This window comes from Pan troglodytes, chromosome 2, assembly GCF_028858775.2.
Source record: "Pan troglodytes isolate AG18354 chromosome 2, NHGRI_mPanTro3-v2.0_pri, whole genome shotgun sequence".
NCBI lineage: Eukaryota > Metazoa > Chordata > Mammalia > Primates > Hominidae > Pan > Pan troglodytes.
Window position 1 is genome coordinate 116,806,619 of NC_086015.1, and position 23,435 is coordinate 116,830,053.

The 23,435-nt window shown below is 36.3% G+C and overlaps 1 protein-coding gene across 6 annotated transcripts in view; it reads right to left on the bottom strand.

The window, feature by feature from the left end:
* The window catches only part of SPICE1 (spindle and centriole associated protein 1), a 69,956-nt gene that overhangs the window by 33,171 nt on the left and 13,350 nt on the right, over positions 1-23,435 (bottom strand). For all 6 annotated transcript variants that reach the window (XM_009446165.5, XM_054680903.2, XM_016941668.4 and 3 more), the window contains exons 4-7: positions 21,004-21,147; positions 15,881-15,974; positions 15,038-15,144; positions 10,804-10,922 (exon numbers count right to left, since the gene is read on the bottom strand). In XM_009446165.5, the coding sequence (XP_009444440.3) occupies positions 10,804-10,922; positions 15,038-15,144; positions 15,881-15,974; positions 21,004-21,147 (464 nt within the window). The remainder of the gene's footprint in view (positions 1-10,803; positions 10,923-15,037; positions 15,145-15,880; positions 15,975-21,003; positions 21,148-23,435) is intronic.

The window sequence follows — 23,435 nt, forward strand, 5'->3', positions numbered from 1 at the left end:
CCTAATGCTAAATGACGAGTTAATGGGTACAGCACACCAGCATGGCACATGTATACATATGTAACTAACCTGCACATTGTGCACATGTACCCTAAAACTTAAAGTATAATAATAATAAAATAAAATAAAAAGAATCTGCCGAAAAAAAGCATTAAAAAAAAAATTTAACTGACATACCTGACAATGACATGTAAAAAAAGAAAACAAGATTAAAGGCTCTATAAAAGGTATATATGCAAAGGTAACCACCAGAACAATATTACAAACTTCCTAAATACCAAAAGAAATTTTTTAAAAGAACAGAGAAGAAACATCACATAGAAAATGAAATTATAGTACAATAAACAGTACTATAAAATAATGTGATGAAGTTAACATCAAACATATCAGTAAGTGTTATAAGCTTACTTCAATTAAAAGAAGAATATTTTCAAATTGTCTAACAAGGCAAGACTGAACTCTGCATTGTATACAAGAGACATACTTAATACAAAATAATTCCAGAAGGCTAAATATATTAAACATCTAAAATACAGAAAGCTAAATGTAAAAAGCCAAGATAAGCCAGGAAATTGGAAACAAGAAAAAAGTAGAGGTTTCATTCCTGATATTAGATGAAGTAGAAATGAAGTCAAAAGGTATTAAATGTGACAAAGCATACTTTATAATGCTAAAAGTTATAAATCACAATGAAGATATAACACTTACGTTCCAAAAAACATGGACCAAAAAACACAAGAATCACTTTTATAAGAAAGGAAGTATTTAACTCTGAACAATTAAATATACTTAAACATAAAATGCAAAGAGAAATAGAAACATACTAGTAGTAGGAGACTTTAATACACCATTCTCAGAAGAAAAGAGTGGCAAAAATAAGTAAGGATACAAAAGTATTCAACAATATAATCAGTGAGGTAGATCTATGGATATACCTTTAGAACTTTATACCTTGTTAGAGTATATACCTTCTTCTCAGGCACACACATGGAACATTTGTAAAAATTTGATCATATATTAGGTCACAAAGAAAACATCATTAAGTTCCACAGGTAGAAATATTACAAATCACACTCTGAATGTAACGTAATAAAATTGGAAAAACAAAGAGGCTCTGGAAATTTTTTTTTAAATCTTCTATTAGACAATTTTTAAAAAAATTATTATACTTTAAGTTTTAGCATACATGTGCACAATGTGCAAGTTAGTTACATATGTATACATGTGCCATGTTGGTGCGCTGCACCCATTAACTTGTCATTTAGCATTAGGTATATCTCCTAATGCTATCCCTCCCCCCACCCCCCACCCCACAACAGTTGCCAGTGTGTGATGTTCCCCTTCCTGTGTCCATGTGTTCTCATTGTTCAATTCCCATCTATGAGTGAGAACATGTGGTGTTTGGTTTTTTGTCCTTGCGATAGTTTACTGAGAATGATGATTTCCAATTTCATCCATGTCCCTACAAAGGACATGAACTCATCATTTTTTAAGGCTGCATGGTATTCCATGGTGTATATGTGCCACATTTTCTTAATCCAGGCTATCATTGTTGGACATTTGGGTTGGTTCCAAGTCTTTGCTATTGTGAATAGTGCCACAATAAACATACGTGTGCATGTGTCTTTATAGCAGCATGATTTATAGTCCTCTGGGTATATACCCAGTAATGGGATGGCTGGGTCAAATGGTATTTCTAGTTCTAGATCCCTGAGGAATCGCCACACTGAGTTCCACAATGGTTGAACTAGTTTACAGTCCCACCAACAGTGTAAAAGTGTTCCTATTTCTCCACATCCTCTCCAGCACCTGTTGTTTCCTGACTTTTTAGACAATTCTTAAGTAAACATGAAAATATAAACTGAAATTACCTCATTCCTAAAGTAACAAAACACTACATACCAGAATGTATGCTACACATTTATAGTAGTGATCAGAGTAGAATTCAGAGCCCTAAACATGTTTATCAATTAAAAATAAAAGAATGAAAATGAATGTATTAAATTCTCAACTAGGGTTACTAGAAAAAGTAAACAAAAAAAAAATGCACAACGAAGGAAATAAAGACAAAAGCAAAAATTGATGAGGAAGAAATCAGAAAACTAGACCTCTAACTAATAAATTAAAAATGTTAGTTCTTCGAAAATTCATAAAATAGGCAAACCACTAAATAACCTAATTTTAAAGAGAACCAAAATAAATGATTGAGGAGAACAAGTAAGCACTGAAACAAAATTTTTTAAGAAGTATAGAGATTATTGGCACATCTCTATAGAAATACATTGATTAACCTAGATGAAATGGAAAATTTCCTAAGAAAATATAACTTATAAAAATTGGCTTCAGAAGACATAGAAGCTTAAATAAACAAGCAAAGTTACTATGGCACTTCCCCACAGAAAAAAAAAAGCACCATGTGCAAATAGTTTCAAAGGAGGAAAGCTATCAGCCTCAAAAAACAGATAGTCTCAGTGCTATATAAATTGTTCCAGGACTTAAAAAATTAGAAACATCTTCCAGATGGTTCTTATGAAATCAAGTACCGCATTGTTACTTCAATCTGATAAAGGCTGCAGACACAAAAAAACTACAGAGAATATCATTTATGAATTTTAACACAAGAATACTAAATAAAATATTAACAAACAACCTCCAATACTCCATTAATGAAAATAACACATTATGGCCAAATAGAATTTACTGCAGAAATGCAAGGATAGCGCAATATTAGGAAACTCATAACATAATGTACCATATTAAGAGACATAAGCAGAAAACTCATATGATTATCTCTATAGATATTGAAAACATCTGATAAAATTAACACTTAATACTGATTAAAATAAAACAATCAAGAAAACAAGAATTGACTGGCATTTCCTTAGCATTGTTTAAAAAAAAATGTATCTGGGTATGGTGTTTGCATGCCTGTAGTCCCGGCTACTAGAGGCTGAGGGAGGCTGAGGTGAGAGGCTGAGGTGAGAGGATTACCTGAGCTGTGATCACACCACTGCACTCTGGCCAGGGTGACAGAGTGAGATCCTGTCTCAAAAAAGACTAAAAATAACAATGATTTTAAAAATTTAAAGAAATAAAGAAAAAAGACCTCAGTACTAAAGCCAATACCTTACTTAAGAGGAAACAATAGAAGCATTTTCATACAATCAGAAACAAGGCAAGGATCCCCACTATCTCCATTATTATTGAACACTGTCCTATAACTAATAAAATATACAAAAGAAACCAATTAGAGGTGAAAGACTTCGATAACAAGGAAAACAATGTCTATTTGCAGATGAGATGACAGTCAACCTAGAAACCCCTAGAAAATCAGTGCTAAAACTAATTCAACCAAGATTCAATAAAGTAGCAGAATATCAAGGCAACACATGGAAATCAGTAACTTTCATAAAAACAAAGAATAACTAGTTAGGAGGTATAATGGAAGACAAAATTCCATTTAAAAGAATAACAAAAGCCCCAAAACACTTAGGAATAAACTCAATAAGAAATAAGCAAACTCTATATGAGAGAAATGTTAAGACGCTGTTGAAAAACAGAAAAGTAGACTTTTTTTTTTCTAGTTTTTTTTTTTTTATTATTATTATACTTTAAGTTCTGGGGTATATGTGCAGAACGTGCAGTTTTGTTACATAGGTATACACGTCCCACAGTGGTTTGCTGCACCCATCAAACCTGTCACCTACATTAGGCATTTCTCCTAACGCTATCCCTCCCCTAGCCCCCCCCACCCTCCAACAGGCCCCGGTGTGTGATGTTCCCCTCCCTGTGTCCATGTGTTCTCATTGTTCAACTCCCACTTATGAGTTAGAACACACAGTGTTTGGTTTTCTGTTCTTATGTTAGTTTGCTGAGAATTATGGTTTCCAGCTTCATCCATGTCCCTGCAAAGGACATGAACTCATCTTTTTTATGGCTGCATAGTATTCCATGGTATATATGTGCCACATTTTCTTTATCCAGTCTATCATTGATGGGCACATGGGTTGGTTCCAAGTCTCTGTTATTGTGAATAGTGATGCAATAAACATATGTGTCCATGTGTCTGTATAGAATGATTTATAATCCTCTGGGTATATACCCAGTAATGGGATGGCTGGGTCAAACGGTATTTCTAGTTCTAGATACTTGAGGAATCGCCACACTGTCTTCCACAATGGTTGAACTAATTTACACTCCCACCAACAGTGTAAAAGCATTCCTATTGCTCCACATCCTTTCTAGCATCTGTTATTTCCTGACTTTTTAATGATCGCCATTCTAACTGGCATGAGATGGTATCTCATTGTGGTTTTGATTTGCATTCTCTGATGACCAGTGATGATGAGCTTTTTTTCATATGTTTTTTGGCTGCATAAATGTCTTATTTGAGAAGTGTCTGTTCATATCCTCCACCTACTTTTTGATGGGGTTGTTTTTTTCTTGTAAATTTGTTTAAGTTCTTTGTAGATTCTGGATACTAGCCCTTTGTCAAATAGATAGATTGCAAAAATTTTCTCCCATTCTGTAGATTACCTGTTCACTATGATCACAGTTTCTTTTGCTGTGCAGGAGCTCTTTAGTTTAATTAGATCCTCTTTGTCAATTTTGGCTTTTGTTGCCATTGCTTTTGGAGTTTTAGACCTGAAGCCTTTGTGTATGCCTATGTCCTGAATGGTACTGCCTAGGTTTTCTTCTAAGATTTTTTATGGTTTCAGGTCTTACGTTTAACTCTTTAATCCATCTTGAGTTAATTTTTGTATAAGGTGTAAGGAAGAAGCCTACTTTCAGTTTTCTGCATATGGCTAGCCAGTTTTCCCAACATCATTTATTAAATAAGGAATCCTTTCCCTATTGTTTGTCTTGGGTTTGTCAAAGGTCAGATGGTTGCAGATGTGTGGTGTATTTCTGAGGGCTCTGTTCTGTTCCATTGGTCTACATATCTGTTTTGGTACCAGTACCATGCTGTTTTGGTTACCGCAGCCTTGTAGTACAGTTTGAATTCAGGTAGTGTGATGACTCCAGCTTTGTTCTTTTTGCTTAGGATTGTCTTGGCTATGCAGGCTATTTTTTGGCTCCATATGAAGTTTAAAGTAGTTTTTTCTAATTCTGTGAAGAAAGCCAATGGTAGCTTGATGGGGATAGCATTGAATCTATAAATTACTTTGGGCAGTATGGCCATTTTCATGATATTGAGTCTTCCTATCCATGAGCATGGAATGTTTTTCCATTTGTTTGTGTCATCTCTTATTTCCTTGAACAGTGGCTTGTAGTTCTCCTTGAAGAGGTCCTTCACATCCCTTGTAAGTTGGATTCCTAGGTATTTTATTCTCTTAGTAGCAATTGTGAATGGGAGTTCACTCATGATTTGGCTCTCTGTTTGTCTGTTATTGGTGTATAAGAATGCTTGTGATTTTTGCACATTGATTTTGTATCCTGAGACTTTGCTGAAGTTGCTTATCAGCTTAAGGAGATTTTGGGCTGAGACGATGGCGTTTTCTAAATATACAATCATGTCATCTGCAAACAGAGACAGTTTGACTTCCTCTTTTCCTACTTGAATGCCCTTTATTTCTGTCTCTTGCCTGATTGTCATGGCCAGAACTTCCAATACTATGTTGAATAGGAGTGGTGAGAGAGGGCATCCTTGCCTTTTGCCTTGCGCATCCAGTATTCTATTGGCTGTGGGTTGGTCACAAATAGCTCTTATTATTTTGAGATATGTTCCACCGATACCTAGTTTATTGAATTTTTAGCATGAAGGGGTGTTGAATTTTGTCAAAGGCCTTTTCTGCATCTATTAGGTTAATCATGTGATTTTTGTCTTTGGTTCTGTTTATGTGATGGATTACATTTATTGATTTGCATATGCTGAACCAGCCTTGCATCCCAGGGATGAAGCCAACTTGATTGTGGTGGATAAGCTTTTTGATGTGCTGCTGGATTCCATTTGCCAGTATTTTATTGAGGATTTTTGCATCGATGTTCATCAGGGATATTGGCCTGAAATTTTCTTTTTTTGTTGTGTCTCTGCCAGGATTTGGTATCAGGATGATGCTGGCCTCATAAAATGATTTAGGGAGGATTCCCTCTTTTTCTATTGTTTGGAATAGTTTCAGAAGGAGTGGTACCAGCTTCTCTTTGTACCTCTGGTAGAATTCGGCTGTGAATCTGCCTGGTCCTGGACTTTTTTTGGTTGGTAGGCTATTAATTACTGCCTCAATTTCAGAACTTGTTATTGGTCTATTCAGGGATTCGACTTCTTCTGGTTTAGACTTGGGAGGGTGTATGTGTCCAGGAATTTATCCATTTCTTCTAGATTTTATCCATTTCTAGTTTATTTGCATAGAGGTGTTTATAGTATTCTGATGGTAGTTTGTATTTCTGTGGGATCAGTGGTGATATCCCCTTTATCATTTTTTATTGTGTCTATTTGATTCTTCTCTCTTTTTTTCTTTATTAGTCTGGCTACCAGTCTATTTTGTTGATCTTTTCAAAAAACCAGCTCCTGGATTCATTGATTTTTTGAAGGGTTTTTCATGTCTCTATCTCCTTCAGTTCTGCTTTGATCTTAGTTATTTCTTGTCTTCTGCTAACTTTTGAATTTGTTTGCTCTTGCTTCTCTAGTTCTTTTAATTGTGATGTTAGGTGTCAATTTTAGATCTTTCCTGCTTTCTCTTGTGGGCATTTAGTGCTATAAATTTCCCTCTACACACTGCTTTAAATATGCCCCAGAGATTCTGGTATGTTGTGTCTTTGTTCTCTCTGGTTTCAGGGAACATCTTTATTTCTGCCTTCATTTAGTTATGTACCCAGTAGTCATTCAGGAGCAGGTTGTTCAGTTTCCACGTAGTTGTGCGGTTTTGAGTGAGTTTCTTAATCCTGATTTCTAATTTGATTGCACTGTGGTCGGAGACTGTTTGTTACGATTTCCATTCTTTTGCATTTGCTGAGGAGTGTTTTACTTCCAATTATGTGGTCAATTTCAGAAAAAGTTAAGATGAGGTACTGAGAAGAATGTATATTCTGTTGATTTGGGGTGGAGAGTTCTGTAGATGTCTATTAAGTCTGCTTGGTCCAGAGCTGAGTTCAAGTCCTGAATATCCTTTTTAATTTTCTGTCTCATCGATCTGTCTAATACTGACCATAAAGTGTTAAAGTCTCCCCTACCCAAGGGAATCCAGGAGGGACTGAGCCTGAGGAACCTTGCACTCTGACCCAGATACTGTGCTTTTCCCACGGTCTTCGCAACCCACAGGCCAAGAGACTCCCTCCAGTGCCTACCCCAGCAGGGTCCTGGGTTTCAAGCACAAAACTAGGGGGCTGTTTGGGCAGACACCAAACTAGCTGCAGGAGTTTTTTTTTTTTTTTTTTTTTTTTTTCCCATACCACAGTGGCGCCTAGAACGCCAGAGAGACAGAACTGTTCACTCCCCTGGAAAGGGGGCTGAAGCCAGGCAGCCAAGTGGTCTGGCTCAGCGGGTCCCACACCACGGAGCCCAGCAAACTAAGATCCACTGACTTGAAATTCTTGCTGCCAGCACAGCAGCAATCTGAGATCAACCTGGGACGCTCGAGCTTGGTGGGGGAAGGGGCAGCTGCCATTGCTGAGGCTTGAGTAGGTGGTTTTACACTCACAGTGTAAACAAAGCCACCAGGAAGTTCAAACTGGGTGGAGCCTACCGAAGCTCAGCAAAGCTGCTGCGGCCAGACTGCCAGATTTCTCCTCAATGGGCAGAACATGTCTGGAAAAAAAAGCAGCAGCCCCAGTCAGGGACTTATAAATAAAACCCCCATCTCCCTGGGACAGAGCACCTGGGAGAAGGGGCGGCTGTGGGCACAGCTTCATCAGACTTAAACATCTATGCCTGACGGCTCTGAAGAAAGCAGCGGACCTTTTAACAAATGGAAAAATATACTGTGTTCTTGAATAGCAAAATTCAACGTCATAAAGATGCCAGTTCTCTCTAGTTAATTTAATAATAAAACATGGAATACTATGCAGCCATAAAAAGGAATTAAATCATGTCCTTTGCAGGGACATGGATGGAGCTGGATGCCATTATCCTCAGCAAACCAACGCAGAAAACAAAACACCACATGTCCCGCTTTTAAGTGGGAACTGAACAATGTAGTCTCTAATAAAAATACAAAATTAGCCAGGCCTGGTGGCGCATGCCTGTAATCCAGTTTCCTGGGAGGCTGAAGCAGGAGAATCACTTGAACCTGGGATGTGGAGGTTGCAGTGAGCCAAGATGGCGACACTGCACTCCAGCCTGGGCAACAGAATGAGACTCCATCTCAAAAAATGAAAAATAAAATAAAATACTGAAAATAACCTAAATGACCACATATATATATATATATATATATATATATATATATGAGAGAATGGTCAAATAAACTACAGTACATTCACACAATTTAGTACTATGCAACTGTTTCATTTTATTATAAAAATGAAGAAAAAAATACCTGTGTAAACTTATGAACAGCTATGGGGAGATTTCCAGGATATATCATTAAGTGGTAAAAGCAAATATAGATGGATATGTTAATTACCCCAATCTGATCACTATACATTATATGTATCAAAACACCTATGTACCTCATGAACATGCACATTTATTGTCAATTAAAGAAAAGCAAATATAGTACGTTACCTTTTATATAAGAAGAGAAAATAAGGAGTATGTTATCTTTTATATAAGAGAAAATAAGGAGATATATATATATATATATCTGCTTACATTTATAAAAAGAAACACAGAAAGAATAAATTTAAAAACTAAGGAAACTGATCACCTACAAGGGTAAGTGTAGACGGGAACTAGTTAGAAGGGATAGGGGATGGTGACACTACCCTGAAAACAGCTTTTTGTATAATTTTGTCAAAAAGAGAGGTAAAAACCTAAAATTGAATACAAATAGAAGCAAATGAACCTAATTATATTTCAAATGAATACAATAACCTTTTAGAAATCTGCAAACAATCTTGAACTCTACTTAGCAGGTTTATTTTTGCAGTAGTATGGGCGCAGCAATTCCAAAACTATTTTCTATGTATTGCAGGATTGAATATGAATAAATATACTTGTGTAATGTTTGGAGACATGCTGCTCAGTGTTAAAGAAGAGTGATACAAATGTGGAATAAGAAGACCAAGATAAAACCAATAGTGTTAAATTGGACTTAGAGGTATCACTGTAAATTCATGATTTATAGCTAAATAGACAGAAAACTAGATACTAATATAGATATGTTCATATACATATGACTATAGGTATATATATGTATGTGTGCATATATATGTATCTGTTGGTCTAAAAACAATGACTGCCAAGTGCAATAAACGCATCTAATACTTAGAGCTTGGTTTTTAAATACCCTTCTTTAATAAAATGAGCTAAGGATTCTTGAAGAAATGGTTGATTCCAGGGAAGAGAAAGTATAATAAGAGCTATGTTGTGCCAGAAATTAAACATTAAAGAAGATACGTTAAAAGGACACAGGAATTACTTGAAGAAGCTCCCAAATATGTGACAAATAAACATCAAAATAAATAAAAGATAAAACAGTATAATCCATTGAAGGAACGTGGCAGACATCACTGTAACCAAACGATGAAAGTTAACAGCACCAATAATTAAACCAAGGTGTCACTGCCTCTTGATATGACACATTGAGGACTTAACATCACTTTAGGGATATTCCTGCCCAAAATGCATAAGTAAGCTGGGTCTAATAATGAAGAACTTATAAGACAAAGTCAAACTAGAGGGAATTCTGTAAAATAACTGCCCTGTACTTCTTCAAAACTATAAAAATGTCATAAAAGGCAAAGAAACACTAAGATTAGATTTTAGAAGATTCCAGGTTTTTTTAAAAATGAAAAGACATGAAAACTAAATATAATAAGTGATTATGATTAGTTCTTCAATCATCCAAAAAACAAAATAAACATTACTGTGACAACTGGAGAAATCTAAATAAGGTCTATGGATTAGATAATAGTGTTAAATCAATGTAATTTCCTGATTGTGATCATTGTACTGTGATTTTATCTGAATGAATGCTCTTTTTCTTGGGAACCACACACTGAAGTATTTAGGGATAAAGGAACATGAAGCATGCAACTTACTTCCTAATAGTTCTTTAAAAATGTATGTTAGTCAACTGCAAAAATATGGAACCAAACTAAGTGCCCAATGACCAATGAGTGGATAAAGAAAATCTGGTATAGACACACCATGGAATACTACTCAGCCACTCACACACACAAAAAAATAATAATAATAATGTATTTTGCAACAACTTGGATGGAGCTGGAGACCATTATTCTAAGTGAAGTAACTGAGGAATGGAAAACCAAATACCACATGTTCTTACTTGCTAAGGAGCTAAGCTATGGATATGCAAAGGCATACAGAGTGATATAACAAACTTTGGAGACTCAGAATGGGGAGGGCGGGAGGTAGGTGCGGAATAAAAAACTGCATATTGGGTACAATGTATATTACTCAGGCGACCAGTGCACATGTGCATGCATGCATGTGTGTGCATACTCAGAAAGGAGATAAAATGATAAAAGAAATGTGGAAAACATTAATAATTGATGAATCTGAGTAAAGAGTATACAAGAGCTTTTTATATTATCCCTGCAAATTATTTGGAAATACCAAAATAAACAAATTTTTAAATAAAAATAAACTCCCATTTAATAAAAAATGATGCAATAGGCAAACATTGAAATGGCCATGGAAAAAACCTAAGAGTTGTAAATATTTATGCCATATACACATACCTGTCTGTATTCGTGTTAGACTGAGAGTTTAGAGAGTTATCCAACTCATTCTCATTCTCACTTTCTCCTGACTGGCTATTAACAGTTCCTTCTTCTTCACCATCTACATCATTAAGAGCCTGTCTCAACACAACAATAAAAATAGCACAAGTTGATTATATATATACTCAGACTTTCTTTTTTTTTTTCTGTCATAACAGAAGGGAGTTCCCTCCTCCTAAGCCCTCCACATGTTGTAGAACACAAATCTTCTCACATCCTTCCACTACTATCAATTATCCTATCTCTCTACCACATTTTCAACATCTGTCTCTGTAGTGGCTTCAGTTCACCAACATTTAAATGTAAGCAAGCTTCTCCCATCTTAACCTGACCCTATACTTACCTTAAGCTATATGTATCTTCTTTCTTCTACCACCAAACTTCTTGAAAGAGTTGTTCCACCCTCCTCACTCACCACCTATGCCCTGCAACTTTGCTTCTGCCCTATTGCTCTACTCAAACTGCTCTCTACAAGGTCAACCTCAACACACTTATTTCTAACTTAGATGGATATTTCTGTCTTTGCCTTCCCTTACTTTTCTGACCACTCATTTCTTTCCTTTAAAATCCACTTGGCCAGGTGTGGTGGCTCATGCCTAAAACTCTAGCACTTTGGGAGGCCAAGGCAAGTGGATCACTTGAGCCCAGGTGTTGAAGACCAGCCTGAACAACATGGCGAAACCATGTCTCTACAAAAAAATTTAAAAATTAGCCAGGTGAGGTAGCCCACACCTGTAGTCTCAGCTAGTCAGGAGGCTGAGGAGGGAGAATAACCTGAGCCCAGGAAGGTCGAGGCTACAGTGAGTTGTGATCGTGCCACTGCATTCCAGCCTGGGCAACAGAGCGAGACCCTGTCTCAAAAAAAAAAAAAAAAAACCCTACTTGATACACTTCTTTTAACTCCCATAATACTGTATTTTCTTAGATTTTCTCCTACTCTTCTGGCCATTCCTTCCCAATCTCCTTTACTGATCTTATTTTTCTACCCTTTCCTTGTATCTGATGATGTGACTCAAGTCACATCACACCTACTAAGTAAGCACTCAATAAATTTTAGCTATTATTACCCAGTCTTATCTTGTTTGGTACAAACGTTACTCACTTAAGTAAAAGCAAATCTAGCAACCACAACTAGCATTTGTTGATATTTAAACTTTTAAAATATTTACCAAAAGGCCTATATCAACCTTTTCTCCCCTCATCTGATCCACTTTCTGAATGTTTTTATCTAATTCCAAAGCTGTAATTACAAATGAAATGCTATTAATTTCCAAACCTCTATCTTCACACCCAGATCTGTCCTAAGCCCTAGACATTCATATTCAACTGCCTATAAGACATCTCTATTCTGGCCAGACACAGTGGCTCATTTCTGTAATCCTAGCATTTTAAGAGGCCAAGGCAGGAGGATCATGTGAGCCCAGGAGTTTGAGACCAGCTTGGGCAACGTGGCAAAACCCCATCTCCACCAAAAACACAAAAATTAGGCAGGCTTGGTGGCGTGCACCTGTGGTCTCAGCTACTCAAGAGGCTGAGGCAGGAGGATTGCTTGAGCCCAGGAGGTAGAGGCTGCAGTGAGTCATGATTGTGCCACTGCATTCCAGCCTGGGTGACACAGCAAGACCCCATCTCAAAAAAGAAAAAAAAAAAATCCCTACTCAATAGGTCCAAGCTGAACAGCTTTCTAAGCCCTCCTACCATTCTTCCAGAAACTTTGTTCCTGCCAATATTACCTAAGACCATGAACAGTGTCACCATCTACTCAAATGCTCAAGCCAGCAAATGAGGAGTTATCCTTCTTTCTCACTTGTCCTGTCCTATCGGCCACCCAATCCTGCCAACTCTACCTCATTTTAACCAATCTCAAGTCTATCCCTATTCTCCTCTATTTCCTTCCCTATTGGCATGGCTTTGGGTCAGGCCCTCACCACTTCTAAGATGCCCACCTAAGTCTTCTAACCAGACCCTCTCTCCAGTCTTGTCCCTCCCCAATCCATCTTCCACACTATACTGGATCTCATCATGACTCCACTCTTTAAAATCCTTCAGTGACTCTACTTTTACTTTCCAGTCCTTAGTCCTTCAGGACCTAGGTCCTACTTGTCTCTCTAACCTCAACTCCTGCTATTTCCCTAATCCAATGACAAGAGACATGCCTTAATCATCTATGTATCTTAGCATCTAGTGCATGATCTGAAATATTACATGATGAATAAGTGAGTAGGTTTAGTCTCACTAATTCCTATATGGATGAAGAAACTAGGACCCAGAGAACTTAAGTAATGCAGTTACAATTCCATTTTTTCTTGGTGACTCAAGATTATCTATAGCAGGCCGGGCGTGGTGGCTCATGCCTGTAATCCCAGCACTTTGGGAGGCCGAGGCAGGCGGATCACAAGGTCAGGAGATCGAGACCATCCTGGCTAACACGGTGAAACCCCGTCTCTACTAAAAAATACAAAAAAAAAATTAGCCGGGCATGGTGGCAGGCGCCTGTAGTCCCAGCTACTCGGGAGGCTGAGGCAGCAGAATGGCGTGAATCCGGGAGGCAGAGCTTGCAGTGAGCCAAGATTGCACCACTGCACTCCAGCCTGGGTGACAGAGCGAGACTCCGTCTCAAAAAAAAAAAAAAAAAAGATTATCTATAGCAACACCAATTTCCTTTCTGATGTATAGTGGTCCTCTGCTTATCTATTCAGGTATCCTCTCTCTCCTCCCTCACCGCCATTTTTCTCTGCTACCTCTGCTTTGAGAGGCTCACATCACTGTTTTTCATCTGCTATCAGCTGTAAATTGAGAAAGAACTTAAACCAGGTAGGTAAATTAGTTGTATCAGTAACATTAATTTGAAATTCTACTGCTGTATTAATGGTAATAGGCTCAAGTGTGCGAATGGACTCTTCAACAGAATAAAATCTGACTGCTTTATTCCATGTTGCTGGGATACATCGTGTACTTGTTTACAGGCTCCAATTAACTGAAAAAGTACTTAAAGTATGACTGAAATAAATAGGGCACACTTCACTTATGATTTATTTAAATAAAAGTAAAATCTTCAGTTGAACATAGTACAGCAGTAAGATATTCTAGGGTGATTAAATTTCCAGCTATCTGAAAGCTAACTTCTCATTAAGTGCCAAAACATAAATGGTTTTTGCCGGAAATAGGGTAAAAGGTTTTTGGCTATTTAAAATATGTGTAACATTTTACTTAATTGCCTTTGGAAGTATGAAACAATATAATTAATATATCTTTTATGATTCTGGACCTTGCAACTCCCTAGGAATATCCCTCTAATTGATGATTCTCTTCTTTTTTCATAGAAACTATAACTTAGGAAATTTCATTAAACAGGTACTGAGTCCTAGTCATGCATAAGTTGTCTTATTTTAGTATTAAATTATTCACGGGCTTTAAAAAAATTTTACTATCTCAAAATTCTAAACATTTTCATTAATTAAGAATTCCCATTAGGTTAGAATACAGCCAATTAATGTTTTACTACTGTAATACAATTCTCCCATATAACTAGTTGATACATTGCAAGTTTCTTGTGAAGCTATTTTTTAAATATCCTAATACATTAAAAGAGACTAACATTTACGAAGTACTATGTTCCTGGTATTATACCAGGAATTTTACATAACTTTTCTCACCTGATCCATGCAACAACGATATCAGGTACATTCTAGTCCCATTTAACAAAAAACGAAGAAGCAAAACACATTCTGAGCCCACCCAGATATATTAAGAAATCAGCTCAAGAACAAACAGCTAGTAAGTAGATCCACCTGACTCCAAGTGGAAAGACTCCTTGCTGTCTCCATAATGATCGATGGTGGCAGTCTTGTTGAGCCACATGGCCTAGATTTGAATCCCATCTCTGATGCAAACTATGTGATCTTGGCCAAGTCACCTAATTTTTCTCAGCTTCAATTTCTTCATCTGCCAAATGGGGATAAAGCAGTATATACACCTACTAGGTAAGCACTCAGTAAATTTTAGCTATTATTATCCAGTCTTGTTTGATACAAACATTACTCACAGAAAGTGCAATACACTTAAGAGCAAATCTAGCAACCACAACTAGCACTTGTTGATATTTAAACTTTTAAAATATTTACCACAAGGCCTATATCAACTTAAACTTCCTTTCAACATGAGTGTTATAGCTGTGAGTAGAACACATTACCTGAGGTTCTATGACAGACTCATTAAAGATAGATTGGGTGATAGGGTCTTGATTTACCACAATGGGACCCTGAGAGGAATCAGGAGCCACTGTTACATTTGGAAACCCTGCAAAAGGAAAAGAAGTTGTGATGATTTGTTTCATTTAATTAACTTGACTTCACAAGCTCTATACTGCCATTGGTTTGCATCATCATATGAAAATCTTAAACAGCAGCTCACATTAATGTAGTGCTTACTATATGCCAGGCACTGTTCTAAACGTACTTACATATATTAACTCATTTTACTCTCATAAAACCCTATAAGTACGATTACTATTTTACAGATCAGTAAACTGAAACTCACAGACATTAAGTAACTAGCCCAGAGTAACACTAATAGATTGCCAAGCCGGAATTCAAACCTTACATGAAAAACTAATGATGTTTCTAGAAGATTAAGATAAACAATGAACTACACACACATTAAAATAAATAATGCGTGTATCTGACAAGAGGCAAAGTTCCTTTTAGAGAGAGACTGAAGTTGCTTTAGGTTTCAAATTAAGCTTTATTCAAGTCACATTTTAAAATTACAAAATCCTGTACTTTACACCATATTTTAGTAGATTAAAACAATTTACTTTTCCTTAGCTGAATTATTTGTAATACAAGTAGTTAATATTCTTAGTGGAAAGGAAACAGATTATAATGACTCTAACCCTAACAACCCTTGTAAATCCACCCTACAATACTTGTAATATAAATAATATGATGCCTAAGAAAGGACTTTAAATTCTTCCAAATAGTCAATTGTGGGCTACAGTTAATAAAAAAGAGAAGCTTTTGTTTGAATTGAATACCTGTGCGCCTACGAGGAAACAGCTCTTTTGCTGCAGCTATTAGGTGATCAGATTTCTCCAACACATCTTGCATCTGGTATTGATCAGAAAGAATCTAGACATGTGTTAATGACAAATATTATTATTCAGATAAACATATATTTACTTTTCAAATCGCAAAGGAAAAGACCATAAAAAGGCCTGGAGCATGAAAATAACCATAGGCTACCTTCCTAAAAACCTTCAGTAGCAATATCCTTAAGAACCAGTAGATGGGGCTAAGACAATAATTAGTGGCTTTCCAATACCTGACTGAAATCCAAAGTAAGAAATATTCACAATTGTGACCCACCACATTTACATACACATATACAAAATAAAATTTTTAATTAAATAAAAAGTTAATTAAAATAAAAGTTTTAATTAACCTTGCTCCATGAGAACCACTGATATTTTCTTGTTAATTTCTATTCTATTTTTTAAATGTTGGCAGCAACTCACTTCACAATTCATTAACAAATTATAATCCATAGTTTGAAAAACACAGATGAAAGATATGAATCTTTGAGCCATAAACTTAGAGGTGTTTCAACCACTAGAGTGAATTCAGAATCCACTAATGTAATCCACTAATGTGTCAAGTCATGACCTACAACTTTAAAAACATGACATAAGATATGAGTTTTAGCATTAAACAAAAAATGTGAGGCCTCTGTGTTTAAAAACAAATCAGTTTTTTACCCTGGGGAGGTAGGAACACAAAAAGTAACATTACAGTAGTGCCTCTGGATTATGCACTTTCAACTTAGGAACTTTCATAATTAAAAGTAAGGCCACAGGCTAGAGTAAAAGCCAGATAATTCTCTCGGCACCACCACCAGATGGCATTCTCAAGTTAAAAAGTACCTGGAAACTGCTCAGTTTCCAACACCTGACTCAAATTGATAAAATATCTGGTAACAAATACTCTTACCAGAATTTCTCTATACTACAGAATCAAATACATACACAATGTGACCTCAGTTATTGTTTTAAGACAAGAAAGAAAAGTAGCAAGAGTCACATTCTTAATTTTTCCCCTTCTTCCCCGGCTATAGCCAAGCAGGTTGGCTGACTCAGTGAGAAGAAAGCCCTGAATTTATTCCTTCTACAAAGAGTAAGCTTTGGAATGGTATCAGGTCAAGAGCACATCAGACCCAGAAGACTGAGAGTCCAGTCCCAGTCAACAACCCTTCCCCAGCCCTACAGGGGTGGTAGATGGATATGGAAACACTGAAAACCTATATACCACTCTAGAGATGTTTCAGAATTTTGCTATAACTTAAATTATATTATCCCACAAACCAAATTTCTATTCTTACTTAGCTGTCTTGCAAGTACAAGGAATTATGAGTTTAGGAAAGAATGTGAATGAATGAGTATAATCTTTCACTATACCAGAAAAATTACACAAAGCTTATTTCCTAATAATAATTTTAAGAGTTTACTATTTTTTAAAAGCATTGACCTATCAAAATAAAGAGATGGAATTGACACATGAAGATTATAATCTTATAACCATATTGAGACCTGATATTGATTATAATGAGGTCTCATGTAAAAACCATTATCTGTCACCTTCTGCTAGTCCAAGCTTGTCCAACCTGTGGCTCAGGATGGCTTTGAATGTGGCCTAACACAAATTTGTAAACTTTCTTAAAACATTTTGAGATTTTTTTTTTACAACTTTTTTTTTTTTAGCTCATCAGCTATCATTAATGTTAGTTTATTTTATGTGTGGCCCAAGACAATTCTTCTTCTTCCAATGTGCCCCAGGGAAGCCAAAAGACTGGAAACCCCTGTTTAGTCCCTGCCCTTGGGAAAAATGGTTTGAGTGATCAAAGATCAGTGTATTGGCTTTTACTTCTTCTTTCTAGATTTATAACTCCTCTCATAAAGCCCATCCATTTGACAGGTAAACTGATCTCTACAAGCCTAACTCTATCTATTACTCCTCAAATGAGTTTGCAGAGCACAAACTTAAACCTGTAAGTGGTGGTACACATGTTGGATTTTCAAAGGATCCCAGTCTCTACAAAAAAAAAAAAGACATTATCAGAAACTCGTCATCTTAGCCCTTTTGTACCACGGTAAAAGACATCAGGTAGAATTGGGAAATTACAAAGAGGCTTTAGGAGTTATTACATTTTGGGGATTTATAAGATCTTTTTGAAAGCCTCCCTCTCCATGAGTGAGAGGGAACCCTAATTTGCTTGATTCCCGTGGCATGGGTACATCTTACAGCAAATGAAGTCTAAGATTATGCTGGCCGAAGAGCTTTCTCTTAATTTATGTTAATCTGGGAGTCCACCTTCAGGTGGATGGGTCCTGTTAGCTTTAATACATAATGATGAAGCTTATGTGAATATGTCTAAGGAGGCTTCTTCCTTTGGTCCACTGCATCCCTTAAACAGAGACGTTGCAAATTTACCAACATTGAAATAAAAGATGCACATATCCATTGACTAAGCAATTCTACTTTTAAGAATTTATCCTGAAAATATACTTACATGTGTACCCAAAAACATTTTCAAGGATATTTATTACATTATTGATAGTAGCAAGGTAGAAAACAATCTGTGGGTAACTGACAGTACTACTTAAGTATCCAGCAATGTTCTTTTGGTTTCTCCTTTAACAGCAGAACTCCTGCATTTTAGCCAATTACATAGCTAGATTTCCCAACCATCTTTGTAAGTGGGAATGGCCATGTGATGACTTTCTGGCCAACAGGATATATGCCAGAACTTCTGGGTGACATGTAATAGGAGTAGCATGCACTGTTCTTCCTGTTTCCTGCTGGCTGGCATATAGCTGAATGAAGCTGCTATGGCCATTTTGTATTCAGAGACAGAAGCTGTGTAATAAAGGACTGCAGAGTTCCCTACCAGCTACCACTTTCCTCTCAACTGTTTAATAAACAGAAACAAATTTGTTTGTTTAAAGCAAAACATATAGGAGGGTATTTTTTTATTTCCAGAAGCTTAAATTATACTCTAATACACAACCTAAGTGTTCACCAATAAAGCACAGGATAAATAAATTGTGGTACATCTATATGCTAATGGCCATCAAAAAGAAAAGGTAGATGTCTAAGCACTGACAGGAAATTATCCCAAGATATGCTGGTAGAGAGAAAATACCTGAATCCTGATGAGAGCTGAGGTGCTCAACCCCTGCAGCACATTCAAATTACATAGGAACTGTCTAAAAAACACCTACATGGGGCCACATCCTAGGTCAACTAAATCTGAATCTCTGGGTATAGAGTCCAGATATAGTCATATATATATATATATATATATATATATATATATATACACACACACACATACATACATACATAGAGAGAGAGAGAGAGAGAGAAAGAGAGTTTTCTTTTTTTTTTTTTTGAGACAGAGTCTCACTCTGTTGCCCAGGCTGGAGTGCAGTGGCACAATCTCAGCTCACTGCAACCCGGATTCAAGCGATTCTCCTGCCTCAGCCTCCTGAGTAGCTGGGACTACAGGCACCTGCCACTGTACCCAGCTAATCTTTAGGGCTTTTTTTTTTTTTTTTGGTTTTGCTGTTCTTGTTTTTGAGACAGGCTGGAGTGCAATGGACCAATCTCGGCTCACTGCAACCTCCGCCTCCCAGGTTCAAGCAATTCTCCCACCTCAGCCTCCCAAGTAGCTGGGATTACAGGCACCCGCCATCATGCTCAGCTAATTTCTGTATTTTTGTAGAGATGGGGTTTCACCATGTTGGCCAGGCTGGTCTTGAACTCCTGACCTCAGGTGATCTGCCCGCCTTGGCCTCCCAAAATGCTGGGATTACAGGCATGAGCTGCCACACCCAGCTGTTATATATTTTTTTAATGGAGCTTCTTGACCCTGACTGATTCTAATGTGCAGTGAGAGTTGAGAACCACTATACTAGTGCCTGAGGCAGCAGATCTACAAAAAGAAGGCAAAGAAACATCACTCATCGTCTCTCACCACCCTTCTTTAAACACCTACTTCTACCACATCTATAACTTGTATGAGAAATTCAGGACATGAGCAGGAACCACTAGAGAAAGGAAAATAAGCCCAGAGTCTGATGCAATCCAAGCAGGCTGCCTTTTTTCGTGGTGAGATCTGTGTTTTTAGGCCTTTCACTGAGAATTACCCCATAACATTTAAATGTATGCGACTTGTCCAAGATCACCAAAAGATACTTACCTGTAAAGAAGCATTCTCTCAATCAAGCCACTGTTCTTTTCTCAAGCTCATGTAAACATTTATTTGGGAGATATTATTCTTCCTGATGATGTCTAAGACTGAGACTTTATTTCAATAAGAAGCCTAACAAATTCCTCAAAAGAAAATGTACGATTCAAAGCTGCCGTGAAAGGTCAGACAGCTAAGTGCTGTACATAAGCTTCAATCTGAACAAGGAGCAACACTACAGACAAAGCACATTCCTTCACAATGACTTCAGCTCAAATTTAAAAAGGTTATTTGCTGTAGTTTCCTCTTATTTCCCATATTGTTTATCCCTACATATCTGATTACTTATCTGAACACCCCACGTCTGGCAAAAGGTTAAGCCAAAAACAAGTTGCTTATTACTCAGTTGGACAAGCATACAACATCATTATTTTTTTTTCAAAGTAACCTAACAGCACTGCTGTTAAACTGAGAAAAATAATTATAGCAGCTTATATATAAAAAGAGGAATAAGAAAAGATTGTGCTAATCACTTTACTGAGAAAAATAATTATAGCAGCTTATATACAAAAAGAGGAATAAGCAAAGATTGTGCTATTCACTTTGTAAGTATATATCACTGAAATCTCATAGCAATACAAGCAAATAATAATTTTAAATATGAGAAAATTCAGGCTGAAAAGTTAAATAATTTACTTAGGGTCACACAGCTGGTAAGTAGTAGAACAGGAATTCAAACCACCAAACCAGACTCCAGTCACCACTCTGTTGCTTTTTTTGAAGTCCACATGTAGATTATTGAATAAGAATGCAGTGATTACTAGAGTCTCTCCAACGTGAATCAAATTGAAGAAAAAGAAAGAACCCTATTTATCTCCTTTTTTTCTTTCTAACTCTAATGCAGTTTAGCATTACCTCCTTCATGATAGACAATCTTCTTTTCTCAAGATTTAAAGTTTCTGGTTTCTGCTTCCTCCATTTTCTCTTCAAAGCTTTTTCTTGGAGTTCCCAGTGTACTAATGCTCTATTCTTCGATTTGTGTATTTCATGACGGCGTACCTATACAGAAGAGAAAAGTACATAAAGGAATGTTTCAGACACAAAGAAGTTGCCTATTCAGATGATGAGATCACCTACTCTAGTTCATCACTTTTTAAACTTTTTCTGGTCCAATATGTGCATGTTTATATATATTCATAGCCAAAATTTTCAGTCCCCTAAAATTTCAAAAATGATCTTAAAGAAAGAAGTATATAGAACTGGTAAACCTACCTAAAAGATGTACAGAAAGAAATAATAATTTCTACTACTTTTCTGCAAGACTATCCAGCAAACTAGTGTTTTTCAAACCACAGGTTGGGACTCACTTAATGGATGATAAAATCAATTCATGGGTCAAAACCAGCATTTTTTTTTTAACATACACATACACACATATACATACACTAACTGAGCACAATGTAAAAGGTACAAAATCCACCGAGTCATCTTTGGCAAAGACACACTCATTTCATGATCATCACATTACCACCAAGAAATAATAATGTAGTGTGTTTATAGCCCTTCAATGGCCTCATGTGGGAGTGGGTCACTGAAAATACAGAAGTCAGGGAAATAGAGTTCCTGAAGTACAAGAAGAGATACACGCCACAGATCTCAAGTGTTAGAGGGTTCACTAAGGTGGGTTCACTAAGGTTCACTAAGGTAGCTAAGAAATAAAATTAGATATTTGATTTTACAAGTACTCTAGTATTCAGAACTGTGAACATGAACATGTATGATAAAATGTACTGCTGAGTTTTCACCATGTAAATAAAAAATCAATCCATTAAAGAGACAATAACAAGTATTACACAAGGATTCTGACTCACAAAAAACAAATGAAGATGACATTTTTTAGACAATTGAGGAGATTTGAATATGGGCTGGGTATTAGGTGTTACAAATAATTATATTTACTTTTGTTGGATGTAATAATGGCACTGTGGTTATGTTGAAAAAAAAAAGGCTTACATTTTTAAAAAATGCAAACTGAATATGTAAGCACAAAATGATGTGTTCTCTGGAATTTGCTTTAAAATATTTCAGAGAAAAAAGAAAAGGGTAAGATAAATGAAGCAACTGTGGCAAATTTTTAATAACTATCCTATCTGGGTGAACAGTACATAGTAGTTATTTCTATTTTTATCTCCATTTTCCCTTGAGTTTGAAATTTTTCATTTAAAAAATATTAACTCAGTTGGGCATAATTATTATTCTCAGTAAATAGTTAATGAGCACCTACTAGGATTAAGACTCCCGGGTACACAAAGATGTATAAGATATGGTCTGTATCTCTCAAAAGCATTAACAATCTGCCCATTGAGATTGGGCACATCCTTATAAAGACAAATGATATACATTAGATGTCATATACTCAATGCCTAAGTTAGGTAGTAATAGTTCAGAGGAGATAACTGTTGGTCAGTTTCAAAAACAGGACTTCAAACTTACTATAAAACGATAGTAATCAAGACAATGTGGTACTGGCATAAGGACTGACATATAAATCAGTGAAATAGAATTGAGAGTGCTGAATAAACATTTATATTTATGGACAAGTGATTTTTCAACAAGAGTTCCAAGATCATTCAATGGGGAAAGAATAGTCTTTCCAATAAATGCTGTTTGGACAATGATTATCCTTTAGCAAAAAATAGTTGGGCCCCCCCCGCCACCACACACCATACAGAAAAATTAACTTAAAATGAATCATAGTTCTACATATAAGAACTACAACTATAAAACTCTTAGAAGAAAACATAGGAGTATGTCTTTGTGAACCTTGGGTTAGGTAACAGTTTCTTAGGTATGATACTAAAAACTCAAGTGACAAAATAAAAAACAGGTAAATTTGACTTCATCAAAATTAAAAACTTCCCTACTTAAAGGACACCATCAAGAAACTGAAAAAACAACTAAGAAAATGGGAGAAAATACTTGCAAATTATATCTGATAAGGAACTCAAATCCAGAATACATACATAATTTTTATAACTCAACAATAAAAGCATAAATAATCCAATTTTTAAATGACTAAGGTATTTGAATAGACATTTCTCCAAAGAATATAGTAGAACTGGCCGAAAAGTACACAAAAGGATGCTTAACATCATTTATCAATTAGGGAAATGCAAATTGAAACCACAATGAGACAGCACTTTACACCTACTAAGAGAACTAAAATGAAAAAGGTGACAGTAACAATGTGAGGAAACTGGAAGCCTCATACATGCTGGCGGGGATGTAAATGGTGCAGCCACTTCATAGAACAGTTTGACAATTATTTAGAAAGTTAAATATGGAGA